The sequence below is a fragment of the Camellia sinensis genome, chromosome 2 (genome assembly GCF_055761805.1).
Source record: "Camellia sinensis isolate YWXY chromosome 2, ASM5576180v1, whole genome shotgun sequence".
Classification (NCBI taxonomy): domain Eukaryota; kingdom Viridiplantae; phylum Streptophyta; class Magnoliopsida; order Ericales; family Theaceae; genus Camellia; species Camellia sinensis.
Genome location: NC_138962.1, coordinates 213,542,465 through 213,562,495, shown reverse-complemented (window position 1 = coordinate 213,562,495; position 20,031 = coordinate 213,542,465). Strand labels below are relative to the sequence as shown.

Here is a 20,031-nt window from a genome sequence, read left to right as displayed (position 1 = left end):
GATCTTGCTTCTGTTTTTTTTCTTTTTTTCAGAACCAAACAGGGCATTATTTCTTGCATTAATTGATGAGTTTTTGAAATACAAACCACAGTTCTTCAATTCAGTGTCAGCAAACACAAGAAACCAAAGAAAAATGTATCTCCAAGCACCCTCAATTTCAAGGTACGGCCTGGTTCCACAAAATTTCTCAGCTTCTTTTAATTTTCTCACAACTTTCCCACCAGACAAACAACACTACTCCAAAGTTGTGCAAACTTCAGTTATGAAACATGGGTTTTGGAGTTCATCCAAAAGGGTGTGTAGATCACTGACTGGTGGTTTGATTGGTGTCAGATGTGAAGTGAGAGAGAAAGATGATGAAGATGGGTTTTACATGAGGAGGTGTGTGGAGATTGCAAGGAAGGCTGTTGGGTGTACAAGCCCTAATCCTATGGTGGGTTGTGTTCTTGTGAAGGATGGGAAGATTGTTGGTGAAGGCTTTCATCCCAAAGCTGGCCAGCCTCATGCTGAGGTAATTCTGCAATTTTATCTTTTCTTTTATTTTTCTAAAAAAAATAGCTTATTTTTGTTTTATTGTACCTGGCAAATGCGAAGCCCCTAATAGCAGTTGGCAAACTTGCAAAAAATCGAACATATGCACTTCTATCTTGAAGGTTTAGATGTTTGGTTCCTTTAGGCTGTCTTTTTCTCTTTTCTTTTCCAAATTCCTATCCAAATTCATGATTCAAACACAGCGTACTGAAAAGAATATTTGACTCTGGGATTCTTTGAGAAGGTTTTTAAGTTAAAAGAGCTGAAGTGTCTTCCCTGCTGGTTTGATATGAAGATACTTACTATAGGTTTACCTGTACTTTGGATCTAGTTATATTACATGTTTGTACAAGGGATCTTTAGCCCTTCCATGCTGTGTAAATTGTAATTCTGTTATAGGAGGTAAGAATTTAGACAAAAAGACAACATTTAGATGCTATGATTTATCATTTTGGCACTGGGAAAAAATTTGAACCTTCTTTACTGGCTTTTCAAAACGAATGAGGGAACAAGAATTAGAGGAAAAAAGAAGAATTATTTATTTATTTATTATTTTTTGTGTGGGGTGTGGGGTTGGAACTCTTGTTCTTCTGTTTGGCTTTGTGCCGAATGATTTGAGTTGGGAGCTGGAATTTGCAGGTTTTTGCCCTGAGAGATGCTGGGGATTTGGCTGAGAATTCAACGGCGTATGTGAGCTTGGAACCGTGTAACCATTTTGGCAGAACTCCACCCTGTACTGAGGCATTGATTAAAGCCAAAGTGAAAAGAGTGGTGGTTGGGATGGTGGATCCGAACCCAATTGTGGCTTCAAAGGGTGTGGATAAGCTTCGAGATGCAGGAATTGATGTGATGGTGGGTGTCGAGGAAGATTTGTGTAAGAAACTTAACGAGGCCTATATACATCAAATGCTAACTGGGAAGCCCTTTGTTACACTGAGGTGAACTTAAATCTTCATAGTTGCCCAAAGCTATTTTTTCTTTATATGATGGTTTATTTCATGTATTTTTGTTGGTTTGTATTCTTCCGACTCTCATTAACTCCCTTTTTCCTTTTTAATGTTAAGTCTCTTTTGTTCCTGTGCAAAAAAAAAAAAATTAAACATGAAATAATACTTCTTGATGCTTTCTGGTTGACCTGCAGGCACTCCCTCACTGTTGACGGCCACTTTTCAGATCAGCTCGGAGAAGAAGCCACAAAGTCTGGTGGATACTACTCACAATTGTTACAAGAATACGACGCGATTATTCTTTCCTCCACCTCATTAACCAATAAGTTTTCATTCCCAGCATCCGAAGAACCTGGAGCTAATCAACCTCTTCAGATTCTAATAGCAAGAAACCCTAGCTCTCCAGTTCAAATCCCGGTACTCACCGCAGAAGCAGCTTCTAAGGTGATTATCTTCACTGATAAAGAGACAAATGTGGAACCAAAAACAGCTGAGAGGGGAATTGAAACTGTGGTTTTGGACGGAATAAATTTGATGACGATTCTGGACTATTGTAAACACCGCGGACTGTGTAGTGTTTTGTTGGATATAAGGGGCAATAATGGAGATTTTGAAGAGATTCTCATAGAGAGTTTTGAGCTAAATTTACTGCAGAAAGTTGTGGTGGAAGTGTTGCCAATTTGGAATGGAAGCAAAGAAGAGAGGTTGCCTATGGCGTTGACGAGTCTAGGGCAAAGATTAAAGTTGAAAAATTTCACATCAAGAAACTCAAGCCAAAGTGTTTTGTTAGAGGGATATTTTTGATCGACATGATTGGACCAGTGGAGAGAGACTAGGGTTTGATTCAACTTCCACGATTTTTCTGTTTTGTTCCTCTACTTGAAAAATGTATACTAGAGAGCCCTCTTGGGATCCGGAATTCTTCATCCCCTATTTTTTTGTATATGGAATTTTCAAAGAAACCCTAGAACTGTATTTGCTTGCTTAGGCAGTTCACTTGATAATAAGATCGACCTTGAGAGTTTGTTCTGATTGTGGCATGTACTGTATCCATTTTCATGTTCATCTGAGCTCGAGTTCTTGTTCTGCATCATCACATCTGAACAAAGGTTTGGATCCAAACGATATTGTTCTCTGAATTGTTAACCGAGTCCCCCATACACATTGGAGATTCAGTTCCACTACTAATATAAAAATATATCACAGAACTGGACACAGAAAATATATATGAATGAACAAAATTTTATAATTCACCACCGCCGCCATCGTCACCACCACTACCACCACCATCACCCTACCACCACCATCACCCCACCACCATTAATATGACCACTAGTACATTAGTTTTAAGGTCACAAAATGTTTGTAATAGAAAATATTTTTGGAAAAAGTTTTTCATAGAAATGTTTCTGGCGAAACAAACAGAAGGTTCATGAGTGAGAAAGCGTCAGAGATAGGCAATGGAGCAGAATATTATCTTAAAAGTTCAAGCTGAACAGACGGTGATATTTCAAGCTCCAAATCAAAGTAAAAGAACAGTAATAATGCATTTTTCTATAGCAAGATTCTATCATATATACATATAAGCACCAATCTTTACAAATTTGTATGTGCTTAGCTCTAAGCTTCTAAGAGGCCTACTTTCAATTACATATAGGATGGATCGATAACTTCCATATCTGACAGATACGGAAAAAAAAAAAAAAAAAAAAGATGTTCAACAATGGATTTGTGAGGATCTTTTAAAACCCAAGTTTCGCATCCACCTAAGAACTTGGCCGGCCATTTGGGGAGTGCTCACTAGAATGGCGCTTCCTCTTTGCATTGAGTTGTGCTCGAATAATTTTCTCAGAAGCGATTGCCTCCTGTATGTTGTCGTGAACCAACTTACACAGCTCATCAAGGGCAAGCATTGGAAAGGGCTCCTCAATAAGAACACCAACCTGCAAAGATTGATCATCAAATTTTATTATATTCTCTGCATAAACTATGCATAATAAGTGAATACAAGCAAATTAAGGCCTAGTTTGGCATCTCTAAAAAAATTCAAAAAGTCACTATTCTATTTAAATCACATCATCTTATTTAAGTAACATCACCTCTCTAACACATCACTTTAAACCCAACCCATACCCAACCCATATTTCATAAAAAGATAAAAAGTGCACTTATTTAGATTATCCCAAACTACCCCTAAGATTATCCAACCAGTTTCTTTACTTTCTTGAAAATCTGCACTTAATCAAAATCCAAAAAACAGACGAGATTCTAGGATTGTGGACAAAAGTAATTTGTATTAATACATAATTTAGTTGCGTGTGAAAACCTTTAGGCTTGGTGCCAGGTATTTGATCAAATAGGATCATTTAGTTCCTATAGAACCTTAGTTCCTATAGAACCTATCACGAAAATACCCCTAGAGGGAGATAAAGGCTAAGCGGAGCAAAAAAAGGTTTTTCATGAGATGGGAAATCAAAGCTATTAGCTCCACATGAGGTTTCTAAATAAGTGATTGTCTGACAATACAACGTAGAAGGGCATATGGGCAGCCTTTACATTGAGAGAGAGAGAGAGAGGAAGTGATGGAAATGTATACATGTGATATAGCAGTGTTACATGTGTTATAGATTGTGAAATATGATATTCAACTGAAAACAAATTTCAGGCACTTTAGCCACAGAATTTGAAGGTCAAATGTAGGAAGCGGAGCTCGGTGGATTCGTGCTTATGCGTGCGTGCATGTGTGTATGAGAAAGAGAGACAGAGAGAGAGGATACTTCTTCAATGCAGAACAATGAAGCAGCACTAACGAAAGTAGCTGGAACAACAATCCAGTTGCAATCATCCCAAAGTATAATGGGAAGAGTAAGATGCCAAAGGACTAGAAACCTCGAGGTCAAGCGCGTGTACGAGAGAGGGATTGGTATGCCTATGAGCTGTTCACAAACACCAATACCTTCATGGAAACAAGAGATTTTTGACTCCTGCAAAATGATATTGAAATCAAAACACAAGAATTGACACAAATTCTTTATTTATCCCACAGCCTACACTTTGACAATTCAAGTTTATTTTGTGAGTCATCTGTATAAATCTGTCACATAGACCGCCAAAAAATTGTGTAAATATATTTCAGAAGGCAATTACCAACAGATTTCGCTTAGACTCCTCTAAATTTAGCAACTGGAGACCTTGGGAGATGAACTCGATAATGCAGCGAGGGTGATGCTTTGAACTGAGAACTACTGCTAGATCATCAACTTCAAGCAAACTTTGTAGGTCTTGCCCAGCATTTGAGCCATGAACTAAATGGCACTGCATTCAAATGTTTATATCATTAGTTTGTAACATCAAATTGGAATTATTAATTTATTATCCTCTATGAAATCTAAGATAAACATATTATTAGTAATATTTCCTTCTTTTTTTTTTTATGGCCACTTCTAAGTGATGCGATTACATGTTAATTAAACTGTAAAATTTTAAAATCTCATAGAAATATATATATATATATATATAAGAGATTGGTTCAGGTTACCAGTCACCAATTTAGTTGGTTTTGGGATTTTTGGACCCAAAACCGAAAAGAATCAATGTTAGAACCGAACCGAACCAAACCAACCATGAGTTCACATGTTATTCGGTTCTTTTATGCACCCCAGCAAGTCTTTTTCCCATTTATTATAAAGATTATAAAGAAGAAATCCTTGCTGCAAATTGGCAATATTGTTTCATCTTATGTAGTTTTTTCTCAGATATTTCACTCACTAGTGTAACCTTTGCCAAAGGTTAGGTGTATTCTCAATCTTTTCCTCCCAAACACACATTAATATATACTAACTGGGCGTTATTTTTTAATATCTCAAACATTTATATAGATACAATACAAAAAAATGTTCCCATTTTCCTGTTCTTTGTTTTCTGAAACAATCAAACCCCATCACTTAAAAAAAGAAAGCATAAAAAACAACAACCCCCCCCCCCCCCAAAAAAAAAAAAAAAAAAAAGGAGAAAGAAAACACTAAATTCACTAACCTTGAGGGCAACTGGAAAGGCCATGATATACTGCAGAAGAGCCTTCTTTAGGGGTACATCATTTGAGCTTTCCACACTAGCAATCACTTGGCGGGCGAAATCATTCGTCCCCGAAATCACCTTAGTCCAAGCCTTCCTCCCTTCCTCAAACCTCGAATATGACGCCTCCGTCCTAAAAACCAATAAAAGTGCCAAAGCCGGCGCTGTCAACTGGTACGGCAACGATGAAGCCTTCAAAACTGGGAAAAAATCCGGTAACCAATGCACCAAAACCGCTGAATTGTAGCCAGCAATTAGCACGGAAAATGAAGTAAAAGCGATCACTGGAGGCACAAGAGAGAGAATCACCCGAGACGAGAGGCTCGTAAGAAAATGCCTAATGTGCCTTCTAGAACTCCTATGCTCTAACCACTTTTCATGGCTGTACAGAGACCTACTCTTCTTCATACCCCTCTCTTTAATTTTATCGGCCCAATCGGGGATTGCATGGAGAATCGAGTTTAGGGTTAGGTTTTGATTGGGGTTAGGGTTTGTGGATTGTGGGTTTTGTGAACAGAGGATATTGATAGAGGGTTTGTTGGGTTTGGAGGGAAGAGGAGGGTGTAATTTGAAGTGGGTTCTGAGGGTAAAATGGGAAGATGATGATAAATTGGGAGAGGGCTTGATTGGGGTTGTGGGTTTTGACATTGGTGAAAATTAGGGTTAGGGTTTGGGAAAGAGAGGGAGGAGGAGGGAACATGTTTTGGGTTAACAGAGTAGGATAGTGGAGAGTTAAGTTGGAGGGAAAGTGGATGGGTAGGTAGTTAGAAACGGTTAAATTTGTGAATGAGGTTTTTACACATGTTCCAATATATTTTGTGATAGAAAAAGAGTGGATGAAACTTGTGTCACATGGCTGTGAGTCACAGTAAATTGAGTCCCCCCAGATGAGCATATGAACTGAATGGGCTTTTCACAATTATCAAAGTCAGTGTGTATCAGAAAAAAAGTTGCACATTGTTTTTTTTTTTTTTTTTTTTTTTCTGTACAAAAAAAATAATAATAAAAATTGTGTATTTGGGCCATTGTGAAATTTGCTCAGAATATGCCACTAAAAAATGTAATTTAAATAGTTTTAAAAAATATTTGATTGTTAAAAAGCAAATGGAAATATAGGTTTAGTGGAGTAGGTGAGGTGGTAGTGGTGTAGTGGGTTAGGTTTAGTGGAGTAGGTTTAACAGCCCCCCTCAAACTCAAGGAGGTTAGACACAAACCAACTTGAGTTTGGAGAGAGTAACAAAACATGAAAGTAAACTGATAAATAAAAAACAAAACAGGATAGGAGACACGGTATGGTCGTGTCAGACAGTTTACGGGGTCATGTCGGACCGTTGTAGCAGACACTGTGTGGTCGTGTCAGACCGTTGTAGAAGACAGTTTATGGGGTCATGTCGGACCGTTGTAGCAGGACAGTTTACGAGGTCATGTCGGACCGTTGTAGCAGACACTGTGTGGTCGTGTCAGACCGATGTAGAAGACAGTTTATGGGGTCATGTTGGACCGTTGTAGAAGACAGTTTATGGGGTCATGTCGGACCGGTGTAGAAGACAGTTTACGGGGTCATGTCGGACCGATGTAGAAGACAGTTTATGGGGTCATGTCGGACCGATTGTAGCAGACACTGTGTGGTCGTGTCAGACCGATGTAGAAGACAGTTTATGGGGTCATGTCGGACCGTTGTAAAAGCTGACAGCTGACCGGGATCAATGTCGGGACAGTTTACGGGGTCATGTCGGACCGATGTAGAAGACAGTTTATGGGGTCATGTCGGACCGATGTAGAAGACAGTTTATGGGGTCATGTCGGACCGTTGTAAAAGCTTGTGGTGGTGCACCAAGGGGGCGACTTAGGGAGTGCGCCATGGGGTGGCTTGGGTGGTTCGCAGGGTATGTAACCGTGCTCACCATGATATATGTATAACCCCCCCTCAAACTCAAATAGGTGTGAAGATAGAAACCTATTTGAGGTTGAAACAAAGGGATTGATAAAGCTGACCGTTGTAGAAGACACTGGATGAGTGTGTATATAGACTGCCCAAAAGATATACATGGATATATATATCGAGCCCTCAAAAGTCGCGTCCTCAAAAGGCGTGCTCAATCTTTTAAAAGGCGTGCCATCAAAAGACGTGCCCAAGCCATGAAAAGGCGTGCCATGAAAAGGCGTGCCCAATCTGTCGTCTAGCGCCGAGCGGCGCACGATGCGCGTGTCGGCCTTGGCTATTTAACCAAGACGAAGGCTGAGGCTGAGGCGAAGACAAACAACTGGCGAAAATCCTCTGAAAAACTCTTCCGTTTCTGAGAGAGAGACTTTGTAACACTCTGTTGCCCAGAAAATGGTTTCGTCGTCCCGTGGTCTGCTCACTCTCTTTCCCGACCTCAACGAGTCAACAAGAGAGATAACGGGTGCGGTGGCCAGTGAACCTCAACCAAACACTTCCGGTTTTGCTCCGTTGAACTTTCCGATGCGGTCTGTGGAGCAAAAAATGGCGGTGCAAACTGATATTGAGGCCAATCAGTATACTTTGAAGTCGTGTGTGGAGACCATGACGGCGGTCACAAACCTGTCGCACCGGCTGCAGAGTAGGACAAATGAGGTGCAGCAGTTAAACGCCCAACTGGCTCTGCTCCAGCGCATGTATAAGGATGCGCGAGCAGAGATAAGTGTGTTAAAGGCGGAAAACAAGGAGCTGAAGCGGAAGGCCACCGTGATGTTTCGATTTGGAGGTCCGCCATATGCTGCAGTGGAGAAGCAGGGGGGAGTGAACGTGCTCGGCGGCGTGAGAAGGATGGAGGCAGCGCCGGTAAGGGACACCCAAGAGAAAAGCAAGAAGAAGAGACCTGCAGCAGAGTAGAGAAGAAAAAAGCCCGCTGTGGGTGTGGTTGTTTTGTTTTGTTTTTGTTTTTTTTGTTTTTTTGTTTGTTTGTTTGTTTGTTTGTTTGTTTGGTTTTTTTTTTTTTGTTTTTTTTTTTTTTTTGGTGTAAAATGGTGAGCGGGGCGAGCCCCGACATGAATAAAATGAGTTTGGTGTGCAGTTCTTCTTCTTCTGCTTTTTTTTTTTTTTTTAGTTGTTTGTTTTGTTTTTACTCATATCCATGTGCTGCGCAGAGAAGGCTATGTAGCGCACTGACATAAACAGAGAGGAAGGGGGAAGAAAATAAAGTATAAAAGAAAATAAAAAAGAAGAGAAGTGGGTGAAGGGTAAAGTAATAAAAAAATAAAAAAGAAATGAGAGATTCAAATGTAGTGGGGCGGGTCCGACCACTAATGGAAAAGGAAGATGATGGGTTTGCTTGGTGTGTCGTGGGCTTGTCAAAAGATGGAGTAAAGTAAATATAAAAAAAAAAAGAAAAGAAATAGGAAAGTAGATGGTGGTTGGAAAGTAGAAATAGGAGAGAGAGAATGAGTGGTGGGATTGGGAGAGTGGGATGCTTTCAACATAATCAATTATCAGGCCATTGAATAAAAAGAAAAAGAAAGGCGTTAATGGTGGAGACAAGTTTGGTGGGATTTGTGGGAAAGAAGAATAATTTATTGAGGAGAATCCATATTCACGTAAACCAAAGGTTGGAAATTGAAATGATAGTGCATCATTGCATACTGAAAAGAAGGTGGCACCGAGACCAGCTCTTCAACACGCATCAGTAGCCTAGAACTTTGACTAGCAAGGGAGTACTAGTTGAAACAAGATCAAACCCGGGAAGCCTGGTACGGAACCAAGCACTGCCATCACAAAAGGTGATCTTCACCATATTGTTGACTGTATCTCGCAGCAAACCACCAGAAAATAGACTGCCGGAGTAGCCAAAACCAAACACCGGAGTACCACTTTCAGCCGCTCACCCTTGAAAGTCTTCACTCACCTCTCTCTGAGATGGAAGATCATGTCAATCTATCACCTTCGGCTCTATGCTCGGACAAATGTAGAGATGTTTAGAGCTGCGAGTAGAGAAGATTACGGTGGTGCACTAGTGGCAGCAGCGGAAATGGATGACAAGATAAAGCAGTCGAGGTGAGGGAAGCTGCAGGTGGTGGTGATTCGGTCATGGAGTTGCGGCAACAATAGAGCCAGTTGGTATGATCTCCAACTCCACAAGTGTTGCTGAAGGCTTGAGAGAGATCGAGGAATTCGTCGGAAGACGAGGAAGAGGACTTCGATTCGGAGAGGGAAGCTATTGGTGACCCCCTTGATGTTGGATGATAGCATGTTGTGGGTTAGCAGCCTCATCTCTGCGTGTATGTCATGCCCATCATTGTTGCAGACATGGTGTTCGACGAAATGTCCCAGAGGGATTTTGGGTTTGCTTCGGCGAGGTGGTGAAGAAGAGTGAAGGTATGTGTAGAGAATCTTAGCGGACTAGGTTGAGGTCCGGCGGGCGGCCAAGGTGAGGTTGCCGCCCGCCGGTGAAGCGAAAATACTAGGTTCTAAACCTGCTCTGATACCATGTTAAGATAAATTGATAGAGAGATACAGAGAGTATGAATTATGTATTGATTGATTGATATTGATTGTATTGTATGTACATTATATAGGAGATGTAAAGTGGAGATGGAGTGGTGGAGTAGGTGAAGTGGAGGTGGTAGTGGTGTAGTGGGTTAGGTTTAGTGGAGTAGGTTTAACAGCCCCCTCAAACTCAAGGAGGTTAGACACAAACCAACTTGAGTTTGGAGAGAGTAACAAAACATGAAAGTAAACTGATAAATAAAAAACAAAACAGGATAGGAGACACGGTATGGTCGTGTCAGACAGTTTACGGGGTCATGTCGGACCGTTGTAGCAGACACTGTGTGGTCGTGTCAGACCGTTCACAATTTTTTATACTATCAGTTGGTATACGCGATACGTGTATAAATTAAATAAATAAATATAAAATAAAATATTTAACATATATTAGTTGTAATTTTAAGTGATAAGAATATTTCCTATCAAATTTGTGGTATTGAGTTCAAGTGTTGGTCCATTCTCTTCTTTGGTTATTTATTTTTTATTTTTTGATTGATAACTAGACATAACATAAAGAGAGACAAAATTTCAAAAAACTAATCTAAGTACTCACATATATAATAGTATAGATGTTTGACATAATGCATTATGAAAATTAACAAAAAATATTTTGATCATAGAAAAAAAATAATTAAAGTTTACCACAAAAAATGTTTTCCGTTTGAAATAAAAAATATTCACCAAACTAAAGTTTACCACCACACTATTATCACCACCATTTGATATATAAAAATATTTACCAAACTAAAGTTTACCATCACACTATCATCACCATCGTTGCTACTGCCACCATCACCATCACCATCTCGACTAATACATTAGCTTCAAAATCCCAATAGAAAATAAAATATTTTCTGTTAAAACGAACCAAGTATTAGACAATTTAAACTACAAGCAATTCATTCATATGTATGTTTCATATAAGCTACATATTCATTTGGCTTAAAAAATTCACAAGAATAGATTACACTGTTTGCATATCTAAAAATTTCCCAAATAGGAGATTAAATTGATGGGTTCCAAAGACTATAATTCTTCATTAAACCCTCCCCAAGTTCAGCAAATGCCAAAAGGAACTTCATAAAAACCATGCTCTGCTGTACAATGTGCTGCTAGTCATCTGACAGACTACTGATGCTCCTTCGCTCCTTTACGGGTGTTGGAGACCAGCTTCCCCCCTTACTTTCTTGAAAAATCCTGTGTGTTCCAAAGACAAACGCTTTCACAGAAGGCTCGGCTGATAGTATCTCTTTCTTAATCTGTCATAATCTGTCATCAATAACCAAGTCTTCTACTCAATAAATAAAAAAAAAAGACGGAAAAAAAAATCATAAATTCATTAAATAGCTGGCACAGCATGCAAGATAAATTGACACTTGGAACTCAACTATACACCAGTTTTCTTATTAAAAACACATAAATCATAATCTGAGTTACGTTCAACCTATATTGTCCATGATCTTTATATCAATTTTTATATATTTATAACATTCAACTTCTCATCACCCATCTCATATTCAAATCCTTCGACTTCAAAAAATAGATAGCATAACTTTTAATTTTCCACAAAAAAGGGTGGGTTAATTTACCGATTGTTGGTGTTGCCAAGGTAAGAAGCAAGAAGGGGTGAATCAAGTATAGACCAGACTTGCATTATTTCCACAAAACGGCTTCCCTCAAGCTTGTACCTACATTCTCACGCTTGACACCTGGGATTTTACCATTACGCTGAGCAACCATAATAACTTTTAATGCATGACTAATCTAATTTACATACAGTTCTGAGTTAGTTTAGCTGATGAGAAATACAACTTAGTACCGTTGAAGTGCGAGATTTTCTATGACTGTTTCAAAACCCCAAGCAAAATCTAGCACCCACTGTGTACACCTGAGCTAAACAACATGAGAAAAGATAAAACTATAAACAATAAACAAAGGAATTCCACAGAAAAGTGGCAACTTTCAAAGATCTGAGAGGACACTACACACCATTTACAAATAATAATTTGCTTGTCATGTCCAAACAGAAACTCATCTTTGATGCAAGAGATACCAAAGATGCAAACACCTACATAAGCACACATTCAAGTCAGATGTCTCCAAAATTAGACAATCAAAGAACAAATGATACACAATAAATGAAGTGAGTCCCATATATCCTACTTCATGCAGCTATTGTTCCCTGAGTAATAATAAAATACCTCATCATTCATTTATCTTTGTATCCTGTAATGTTTCATTAATGAAGAGGAAAATGTTAATATACACACACCTCAGAAAGGTATGCTTCTGCAAACAATCATGGTTGTCGAAATGCGGAACAAATTCCAACCATCAACAGCGTAGGTTGGCATCAACTCAAAGCAAGATTCAGATTGAATGGTAAATAACCCAAATGCTTGTACATTGTCTCCAAAAGTCTATGAACATCTTCCATTTGTGGGTGTGTTTTCTCCCCTGCAATGAACTCATGAACAACCCCATTAACATCAACCGAGCTGCAGCCAGGTGTCTTGTCTATCCCTCGGATTTTCATCATCTTCCTCATTTTTCTTGCACTGTCATGTTTACCAGCAGTTAAATATAGATTTGAGAGCAGAACATAGACCCCGCTATGGCGTTCCAACTGAACGAGTCTATCAGCTGCAATCTCAGCCAAATGAATGTTTCCATGACTACAACATGCACTCATTAGTGCTCTCCAAGCCACAGCTTCTTCAGAGTGGCTGCTTGAAATGGGCATTCGTTTGATGATTTCCTTTGCTTCTTCAAGGAGCCCAGCCCGGCCAAGAAAGTCAATTATACACCCATAGTGTTCACTTTTGGGTTCAATATTGTACACATCACACATACAGCTAAACACCCTTAGGCCTTCGTATGCCATACCTGAATAACTACATGCAGTGAAAATAGCAATGAATGAAACATCATCAGGCTTGATTCCAGCCTTCTCCATCTCCGAAAACAATTGAAGAGCACGCTCTCCATCTCCATGCATTGCCCATGCGGAAATCATAGCATTCCAACAAATGGTATCTCTTTGTGGCATTTCATAAAACACCTCCTCAGCTAAATCCAAGTACCCACATTTAGCATACATGTCTATAAGACTAGTGCCCAACCGAACACTTAGCGGCAATTTGACAATATCCAAGTATCTGTGAACCCATATCCCAATATCTGAAGCACCTAAATGAGCACAAGCACAGAGTATGCTCACAAATATGGCCTCATCGGGCTCAATGCCGGTAAACTGCATTAACCGAAACATCTGCAATCCCTCCTTAAAACAACAATTCTGCACATACCCAGATATCATTGAACCCCATACCCCTCTATCCTTTACAGGTGCTTCATCAAACAACAGTCTTGCTGAGTCAACATCCCCTGCCTTCACATACCCAGAAATCAAGGCTGTCGATGACACAACACCGTGTCCAGGAACTTCAGCAAACACACATCTTGCTGCATTCATATCATCGAATGCAGAATACATGACAATCAAACTATTACCCACAAAAGTATCAAACAAAAATCCCAGTTTCAAACAATGCCCATGAATTGACTCCCCTAGATGGAAGCTTTTCATGTTTGCACAAGCCTTCAACACATAAGGCAATGTGTAATTATCAGGGCACATTCCATTTCTGAGCATATGTGTATAGATTTGTATGGTATTGAGTAGTTCGCCCTTGAGCAGGAAAGCTTTTATCATTGTGTTGCAAATGCAAATTGTGGGTTGTTCAATGTGTTGAAAGACTTTCCATCCATAGGATAAGCTACCGTGAAGTGGGTCAGAGCAGAAAGCCAGCAATCGGCTCAAGGCAAAGTTATTATCTCCAAGCCCGCACATGATTACTTGTGCATGAGATTGCTTCAACTGTTTCACATTCTTACATCTCTCCAATAATAACAGGCATCTCTTGCTACTTGTTAACATGCCACCGTCTTCATTTGATAGAAGTAGCAGTGTGGCACGTAGTCAAAGAAAGGCTGCATATGAAACATAAAAGTCATTTAAACATAACATTTGACTTGCACAACTCTTTAAGAGCACTTGACAATATTTTTAAATTCCAATACATGAATTGTAGTTGTTGGGTTCAAATAACACCTGATCAATTCATAACTAGTGTTTTGACATATGGCGCAATGGCCATTTCAGAAAGAAAAGTAAAAAGTTATTTAAACTAACAAATTTTATGATTGTCTTTTATAACTTGAGACTTGATTTCTTCCCCACTCTCTAAACAGCCGTGACGTGTTTAGCACAATCTCCATCTATTTGGAAGGAAAATGTAACTGTAAAATTTTAGTCCAAACTATGTAGGGGGCATGTGGCCATTTTAAAGGATAAGGGATAAAGCTACTGGGCCATACCACAATGGGTAAAGTGGATATTGCCATTTTTTCACTTACTGATATGAAACTTATCATATTATTGAAGTAGATCCTATCTCAAATTCTAAAATTTCATTATTGCATGATATGTTGGTGAATAAAAAAAGCTATTAAGATTTATTAATTGGTATAATATTTTTCTTTGAGCCCATTGATTAACGAAGATAGTATCGAAAATGCAAAAAAAGAGGAAAAAAATCTTAATCTTTTTGTCATTTGTTTAGAAATAGAATCCTAGAACGTGTTGGAGAGTGAAATTACCTGTACAACCCTCTTAAGCTTTTAAACTTATATTTGGTTTCCCCCAAAATATGCAGGGAAATTCTTGTTCTTGTTCTTGTTCTTCTTTTTTTTGAATCAACTAAAATATAAGAATTTTTAGCAACTTTCATGTTTTTCAAATTAAGAAACTAAAATTTTGCAATCATTTTCTTGCAAAATTTTCGTTCTAATCAAATGCATGCAAGAAAATAGTTCATTTCTTTTTCTTTTTCTTTCACTTAAATTTCTATCATTTTCACTTCCAATCATCATTTTCTTTCTACTAGTTGGACCCCCACGTGCTACGCGTGTGGGGGTCGTGTTACATTTGGAAAAAATACAATGTCATATTGATGGCAACACAAAATTGCTGCGAGGTTTACTTTTATTTGTTCTAGTTTCGTACCACCACTAATTACAAAACAAACTCTACCTCGAGGAAGCCGACTATTATCAGAAAACAAAGAGAAGAAATGTCCATATCTTTAAATTCAATGACTATATAGTGTTTATACATCTCATGCAACTGAGGATACATTGTGTTTTATGTCACATACTAATTCAACATAGGATACAATTGAATACTGTGACTATTGCAATAAAAGACCAACATGCAAACACAGAGCTTTCCTCATATCCAGATCCAACGACTTTTTTTTTCGATGCTTCAAAAAAAACATCAATTTCTCTGCTCATAGGATAATTTCATAAATTGTGTTTGGTGCCAAAGTTTCAATACTAACTTGAATAATAAAAAAGTGAGATGAAATCCTTAATGTTGAGAGAACATAATTGCTAATACACTAATACTAATTCAAGTAATATTGCAAATAAATGGCTCCACTACCAAATTAATGGCAATGTGTCAAGTAAAGAGAAGCAGGCATGACTATCATACCACAATAAAAATCAATGGTGATGATTCCCTCTGGCACAGACTTCCAAGGCTCGTAGTTGGAAAATGGTAAGGAAGCGTCTGTTGGAAGCGAATAAATAAAATCTATTTTAGAATTTAACTACACCTTCTTTTTAAAATTAAATAAAAAAATTAAACATTCCTTCAACATTGTCAACAGTTAAAAGTACTTAGATGTGTGTTAACAATAAAAAAAATCATAATAGTGGCAATGCGTTTGCTATTTGAAAACTGAAATATTGAAAATCATGAATCCAATTTATAACACCCCAGCCCAAACCCTACCAACCAGTAAGCCAGCCCCTCCCTACCCAACTCCACACTCCACCTCCCCCCATCTTGAATTCAATAATCCAAACCACAAACATTCCAAACCAATTCAAAACTCTCACTTCAAATGAAACTTTTCCCAAACCAAATCCATCAAAATCTTCTTATGCTGAGGACAAATTTCACCAACAAAAAACCAAAACGGACCAAGCAATACACATGCACTTTAATCTACATATCTTCTCGATGCTGCTTGTGAGATTGTCTCTTGGAGTGTTTTTTTTGTTTTTGTTTTTGTTTTTGTTTTGGGGTTTTTACAAAGTTTTAGGGTGTATGTTCTCAACACAGTTAATTTATTTAAGCTTTTTTTCACATATTTGATGTCATGTCTAATTGAATGTGCTGAGGAAATGTTGCTATACGCTGAAAAGAATCCAAATTAGTTACCAATGCACAATGATTGCAACTTCCACTTGCAATTTTCAATGCTATAACCATTTTTTTTTAAATTTATTTATTAATATATAACCATTATTTCTTTTTCCCTGTAACAATCAAATAGATTGGAAGTGCAAACGAACTGGGATTGCATTTGGAGCTGCTATAACTTTTCTCTTTATGTATTAAAATTTGGGTTCTACTTGACCAATTGTCAAAGTTGTGGATTTGTTTGAGAATATTTGAATTTGACCTTGTTTTCCAAACAGTACTACACTTTATTCATCAGCAGGATATGTAATCGAGAATTCTCTCCATATGAAGTTAGTCAACCTTGTCATCATTCATGTAGTTAATTAATGTTTAGTAAGCTTTCACACACTCAATGACCAGTGACCACTTGTTATTTTCTGTCAACTACTCTTTTTATATAAATTTCTGACTGAAGGAGCCAGCTAAAATTTTGAAAATCCAATGAAATCATATTGTTGATTAGAGTGGTAAAAAAATATTACAGGCAGGGAGAACAAACTAATAAAAAAGCAAGGTCTTCATCATCAAGCAATGAAAGTATGCTATTATTGGGTTGGGCATATTATCAAACACATGGTGAGCAGAAGAAAAAATTCTAGCAGAACAACAATACAAAGACAGCACATAGGCTGAGCCAAATATTAAATTGAAGTGGCAAGACAACAGAACAAGGAAATCACAAACATACATACTGCCAAACAAAGCACCCAAAAAAACCTAAGAGCTTTCACCAAGAACCCAATTAAAAGATCATAGTAGGCAAAGAAGGAAATGCCATACCTGGTTATTCTGTTTGCTGCAGATAGTAGATTCACCCCACACAGTGGTCACCATACTAGCGGGAGAGGAAGATAAAGGGAGCCTTTTTCATCAGAAAAAAACCAAGGCCCTATTTGGGGGAGTTCATTGGAGCTGTTTAATATATATATATATATATATATATTCATTCAATTTCATATTAATTTGTTTATACAGTTTCTATTACTTATATCATATTAATTTGTTTATACAGTTTCTATTACTTATAGATATTAATATTAAAAAGTAAAAAAGATAACTTTTTATTTTTTTATTTCTAAGTAATAATTTTCAGCTTAAGAAAATTATTAACCAATTGTCAACCAAATCAATTCTTGTTGCTTGAAAAGTTAATCAGAATCGATCATTTTGTCAATTTATTTATAAATAGGATTATAAACGAATCAAATTATTTGCAAGATTGATTAAAGTTCATTAAGTAATAAATAATTTTGATTTAAATTTTTTAATCATTTAATAAATCAATCGAGTTTGAACTCGAATAAATTCGACTATTATGCCTATGTTGGGCATAAATTTTTTGGGTTAAAATAATCAAAAAATGACAAAATAAGTTAAAAAATTAATGAGATAAAATATTACATTTAAATCATAATTATTTCATTTTTTTTTTTTACAAAAGTCAAAAATTTCATCCCAAAATGAGATTTTTTAGTTTCAGACTAAAATAATTAAAAAGTCAAAAAGTCAACCTTCGTCCCAAACAATGGCTATATCTTTAATAAAAAAACATGTATAAATGGTAACAAAAATATATGATTTATATATTAGGTAATATACATAATATTTTTATTTAAATAATATAAATAATAACAAAAAAAAAAAAATCTCAATGAACTTTGAGTAAAGTTCAAATTTAATTAATATTAATGGATTGAGCCGACCTTAAACTCGATTAATTATCTAGTAGAACTCAAATTAAATAATTTAGCTTAATAAATAAATGAGCTGTACTCAAATTTGGTAAAACTCAACTACAGCCAGTTTGTTTGTAACCCTATTTATATGTGGTTTTAAAAAAAAGGCAAATTATCTCCACTTTCTTGAGATTTAGTTAAATTATAAATTTTTTCTAAGATTTTAGAAATTACATTTCGCCCTTCAAGATTTATATTCGCATAATAATGTAACTCTTACCATTAATTAAACGTTAAGAATGGTTAGCTAACATCACCAAAATATAAATTGATGGACGATATTACTCCTGCTGAAATCCCTTTGATAAATCACCAAAATTTAAAAAGAATTACACTAGATGAAAAGAAAAAAAAAAATTAAAAGTTTTTTGAATCATATTTGATTTGTTGTTTAGAAAAAAAATTCAAAATTTTAAAAAAATAAAAAATAATTTAATAAAAATAAATATGAAAAAATATATTTAATTTGTAAAAATTATTTCTAGCCACTCAAGAGATAAAATTATATAAAAATAATAATTATTTTTTTTATTTCTTAACCAATTAATTTTTTATTTTAAAAAAAATCAAAAATAAAATTTTAAAAATCAAACCAAACATATTCTAAGAATTTGTTGATAAGTCATTTCTTATGTTTTTAACTTATTTAATTATTTGTTAATTTTATGATATTTTTATAATCTGAAACTACAACATATAAGAGTTTTAGAGACCAATTTTTTTTTATCTCTAAAAGTGAAAATTTTGTTGCAAAAGACATTTAGGGACTAATTTATATCGTCATTAGGATAGTCGCTAAAAAGTCGCCCTAAAAATAAAAAAAAAAGACTTTTAGCAATAAAATTTCAAACATGTCAATAATAAATAGACTTTTAGGAACAAAATAATTTGGTCTCAAAATGGTTTATTTTTTGAGACAAACAAAATTGATACCAAAAAGATAATAATTAATCACTAATGTTCAATTTTCGTTGCTAAAAATATAGTGGCGATACTTTTCGCAACAAAAATATTTGGTCTCTTTTCGTCAAAATGACATTTTAGTCAATTTATGATATCCGTTAACGGCGTTAGTTGTGATGGGGCGGATTGAAATTTTTGAAACCTCAGGAAAAAATCTGCAATTTCGTTAAACCTTAAGGAAGGCGTAGGTAATTTGCCAAAAAAACAAAGTAAAACAAAAATTCAACCCTAACTATAATGTTAGGGAGCTTCTATTTCCGCACACCAAATCTTCTTAATGAATTTGAAATCCCATTTTTTACTCAATACACAACTTATCATACCAAAAATATCATCATCTCATTCATTTTTCAAACCGTAATCCTAACCATAACTTTCACCATTCTTCATTTATCATCGGCCGACCAACCACTACCTCCTCAGTCGGAAATTGAAGCTGCCACCTGCCACCGTAATTTCCATCCCTCCACTATCCTCAGCCACCATTACCAACCCAGCATACACCATTCCAATTCATCTCATGGTATCAAACTGTAGTTTGTTAGCTATGTATTCAATCCATTAAACATAGCAATTCGTGAGATTTATTAAATCATCCCTTTCAGATAAGGAGATTGAATAAATAAGTAAATTACAAAAGTCACAAAAATTCCTTTCCACGTAACTATTATTTGCATAAACACTATACTTCAATTTATGTTTTCTCAAATGGATAGAAGTCTTAAGTATTTCAGGTCACTAATCTGTGCACTTGAATTCACTCCAGAATGAAAAGAACTATTTTCAAGTTCGAATGATAGAGGCAGCAAGAAGTACCGTCAGAGATGAAATGTGTAATGAAGATGATGGTGACAATGGTAGTAGTGGTGGAAAAAATTCACCGGATGTGGAAAGTATGATTAGGTTGATCAATGAGAAGGCCAACGAATTAGGATATCGGTTGAAAAAATAAAAATA

At 36.5% G+C, this 20,031-nt stretch overlaps 3 protein-coding genes across 25 annotated transcripts in view; 1 reads left to right on the top strand and 2 right to left on the bottom strand.

Annotated features, from left to right (window-relative positions):
* The window catches only part of LOC114321950 (Cytidine/deoxycytidylate deaminase family protein), a 2,612-nt gene extending 81 nt beyond the window's left edge, over positions 1–2,531 (top strand). Inside the window, exons 1-4 of one of the 2 annotated variants that reach the window (XM_082916908.1) lie at positions 1–162; positions 334–511; positions 1,171–1,469; positions 1,673–2,531. The exon at positions 1–162 is cut by the window's left edge and continues 33 nt beyond it. In XM_082916908.1, the coding sequence (XP_082773034.1) occupies positions 134–162; positions 334–511; positions 1,171–1,469; positions 1,673–2,282 (1,116 nt within the window). In that variant the 5' untranslated portion in view covers positions 1–133 and the 3' untranslated portion in view covers positions 2,283–2,531. Of the gene's footprint in view, positions 512–1,170; positions 1,470–1,672 lie in introns of both variants that reach the window. The other variant, XM_082916907.1, reaches the window with a different exon arrangement.
* A 475-nt stretch (positions 2,532–3,006) lies between these two features.
* Positions 3,007–6,439, bottom strand: LOC114321952 (Bestrophin-like protein). 3 transcript variants are annotated; one of them, XM_082916911.1, is made up of 4 exons: positions 5,514–6,439; positions 4,626–4,793; positions 4,256–4,462; positions 3,007–3,421 (listed from the first exon to the last, which is right to left on the bottom strand). In XM_082916911.1, exons 1-4 carry the CDS (start codon positions 6,198–6,200, stop codon positions 3,245–3,247), a joined length of 1,239 nt encoding a protein of 412 aa, XP_082773037.1. In that variant the 5' UTR covers positions 6,201–6,439; the 3' UTR covers positions 3,007–3,244. The 3 variants fall into 3 exon arrangements, with proteins under 3 accessions (XP_082773037.1, XP_082773035.1, XP_082773036.1); XM_082916909.1 differs by having other exon boundaries at positions 4,204–4,462; positions 5,514–6,299; XM_082916910.1 differs by lacking the exon at positions 4,256–4,462 and having other exon boundaries at positions 5,514–6,300.
* Positions 6,440–10,906: 4,467 nt separating this feature from the next.
* On the bottom strand, positions 10,907–17,514 carry LOC114321954 (pentatricopeptide repeat-containing protein At5g66520). Of its 20 annotated transcripts, none has more exons than XR_014362515.1 (7): positions 17,156–17,514; positions 15,617–15,694; positions 12,329–14,049; positions 12,046–12,124; positions 11,876–11,949; positions 11,646–11,765; positions 10,907–11,325 (listed from the first exon to the last, which is right to left on the bottom strand). XR_014362515.1 is itself a non-coding variant. In XM_028269210.2 (3 exons), exon 3 carries the CDS (start codon positions 13,994–13,996, stop codon positions 12,410–12,412), a length of 1,587 nt encoding a protein of 528 aa, XP_028125011.2. In that variant the 5' UTR covers positions 13,997–14,049; positions 15,617–15,694; positions 17,156–17,514; the 3' UTR covers positions 12,244–12,409. The 20 variants fall into 20 exon arrangements, 1 of the variants encoding a protein (XP_028125011.2); XR_003650484.2 differs by having other exon boundaries at positions 10,907–11,315; XR_014362516.1 differs by having other exon boundaries at positions 11,876–11,944.
* Between the last annotated feature and the right edge of the window lie 2,517 nt (positions 17,515–20,031).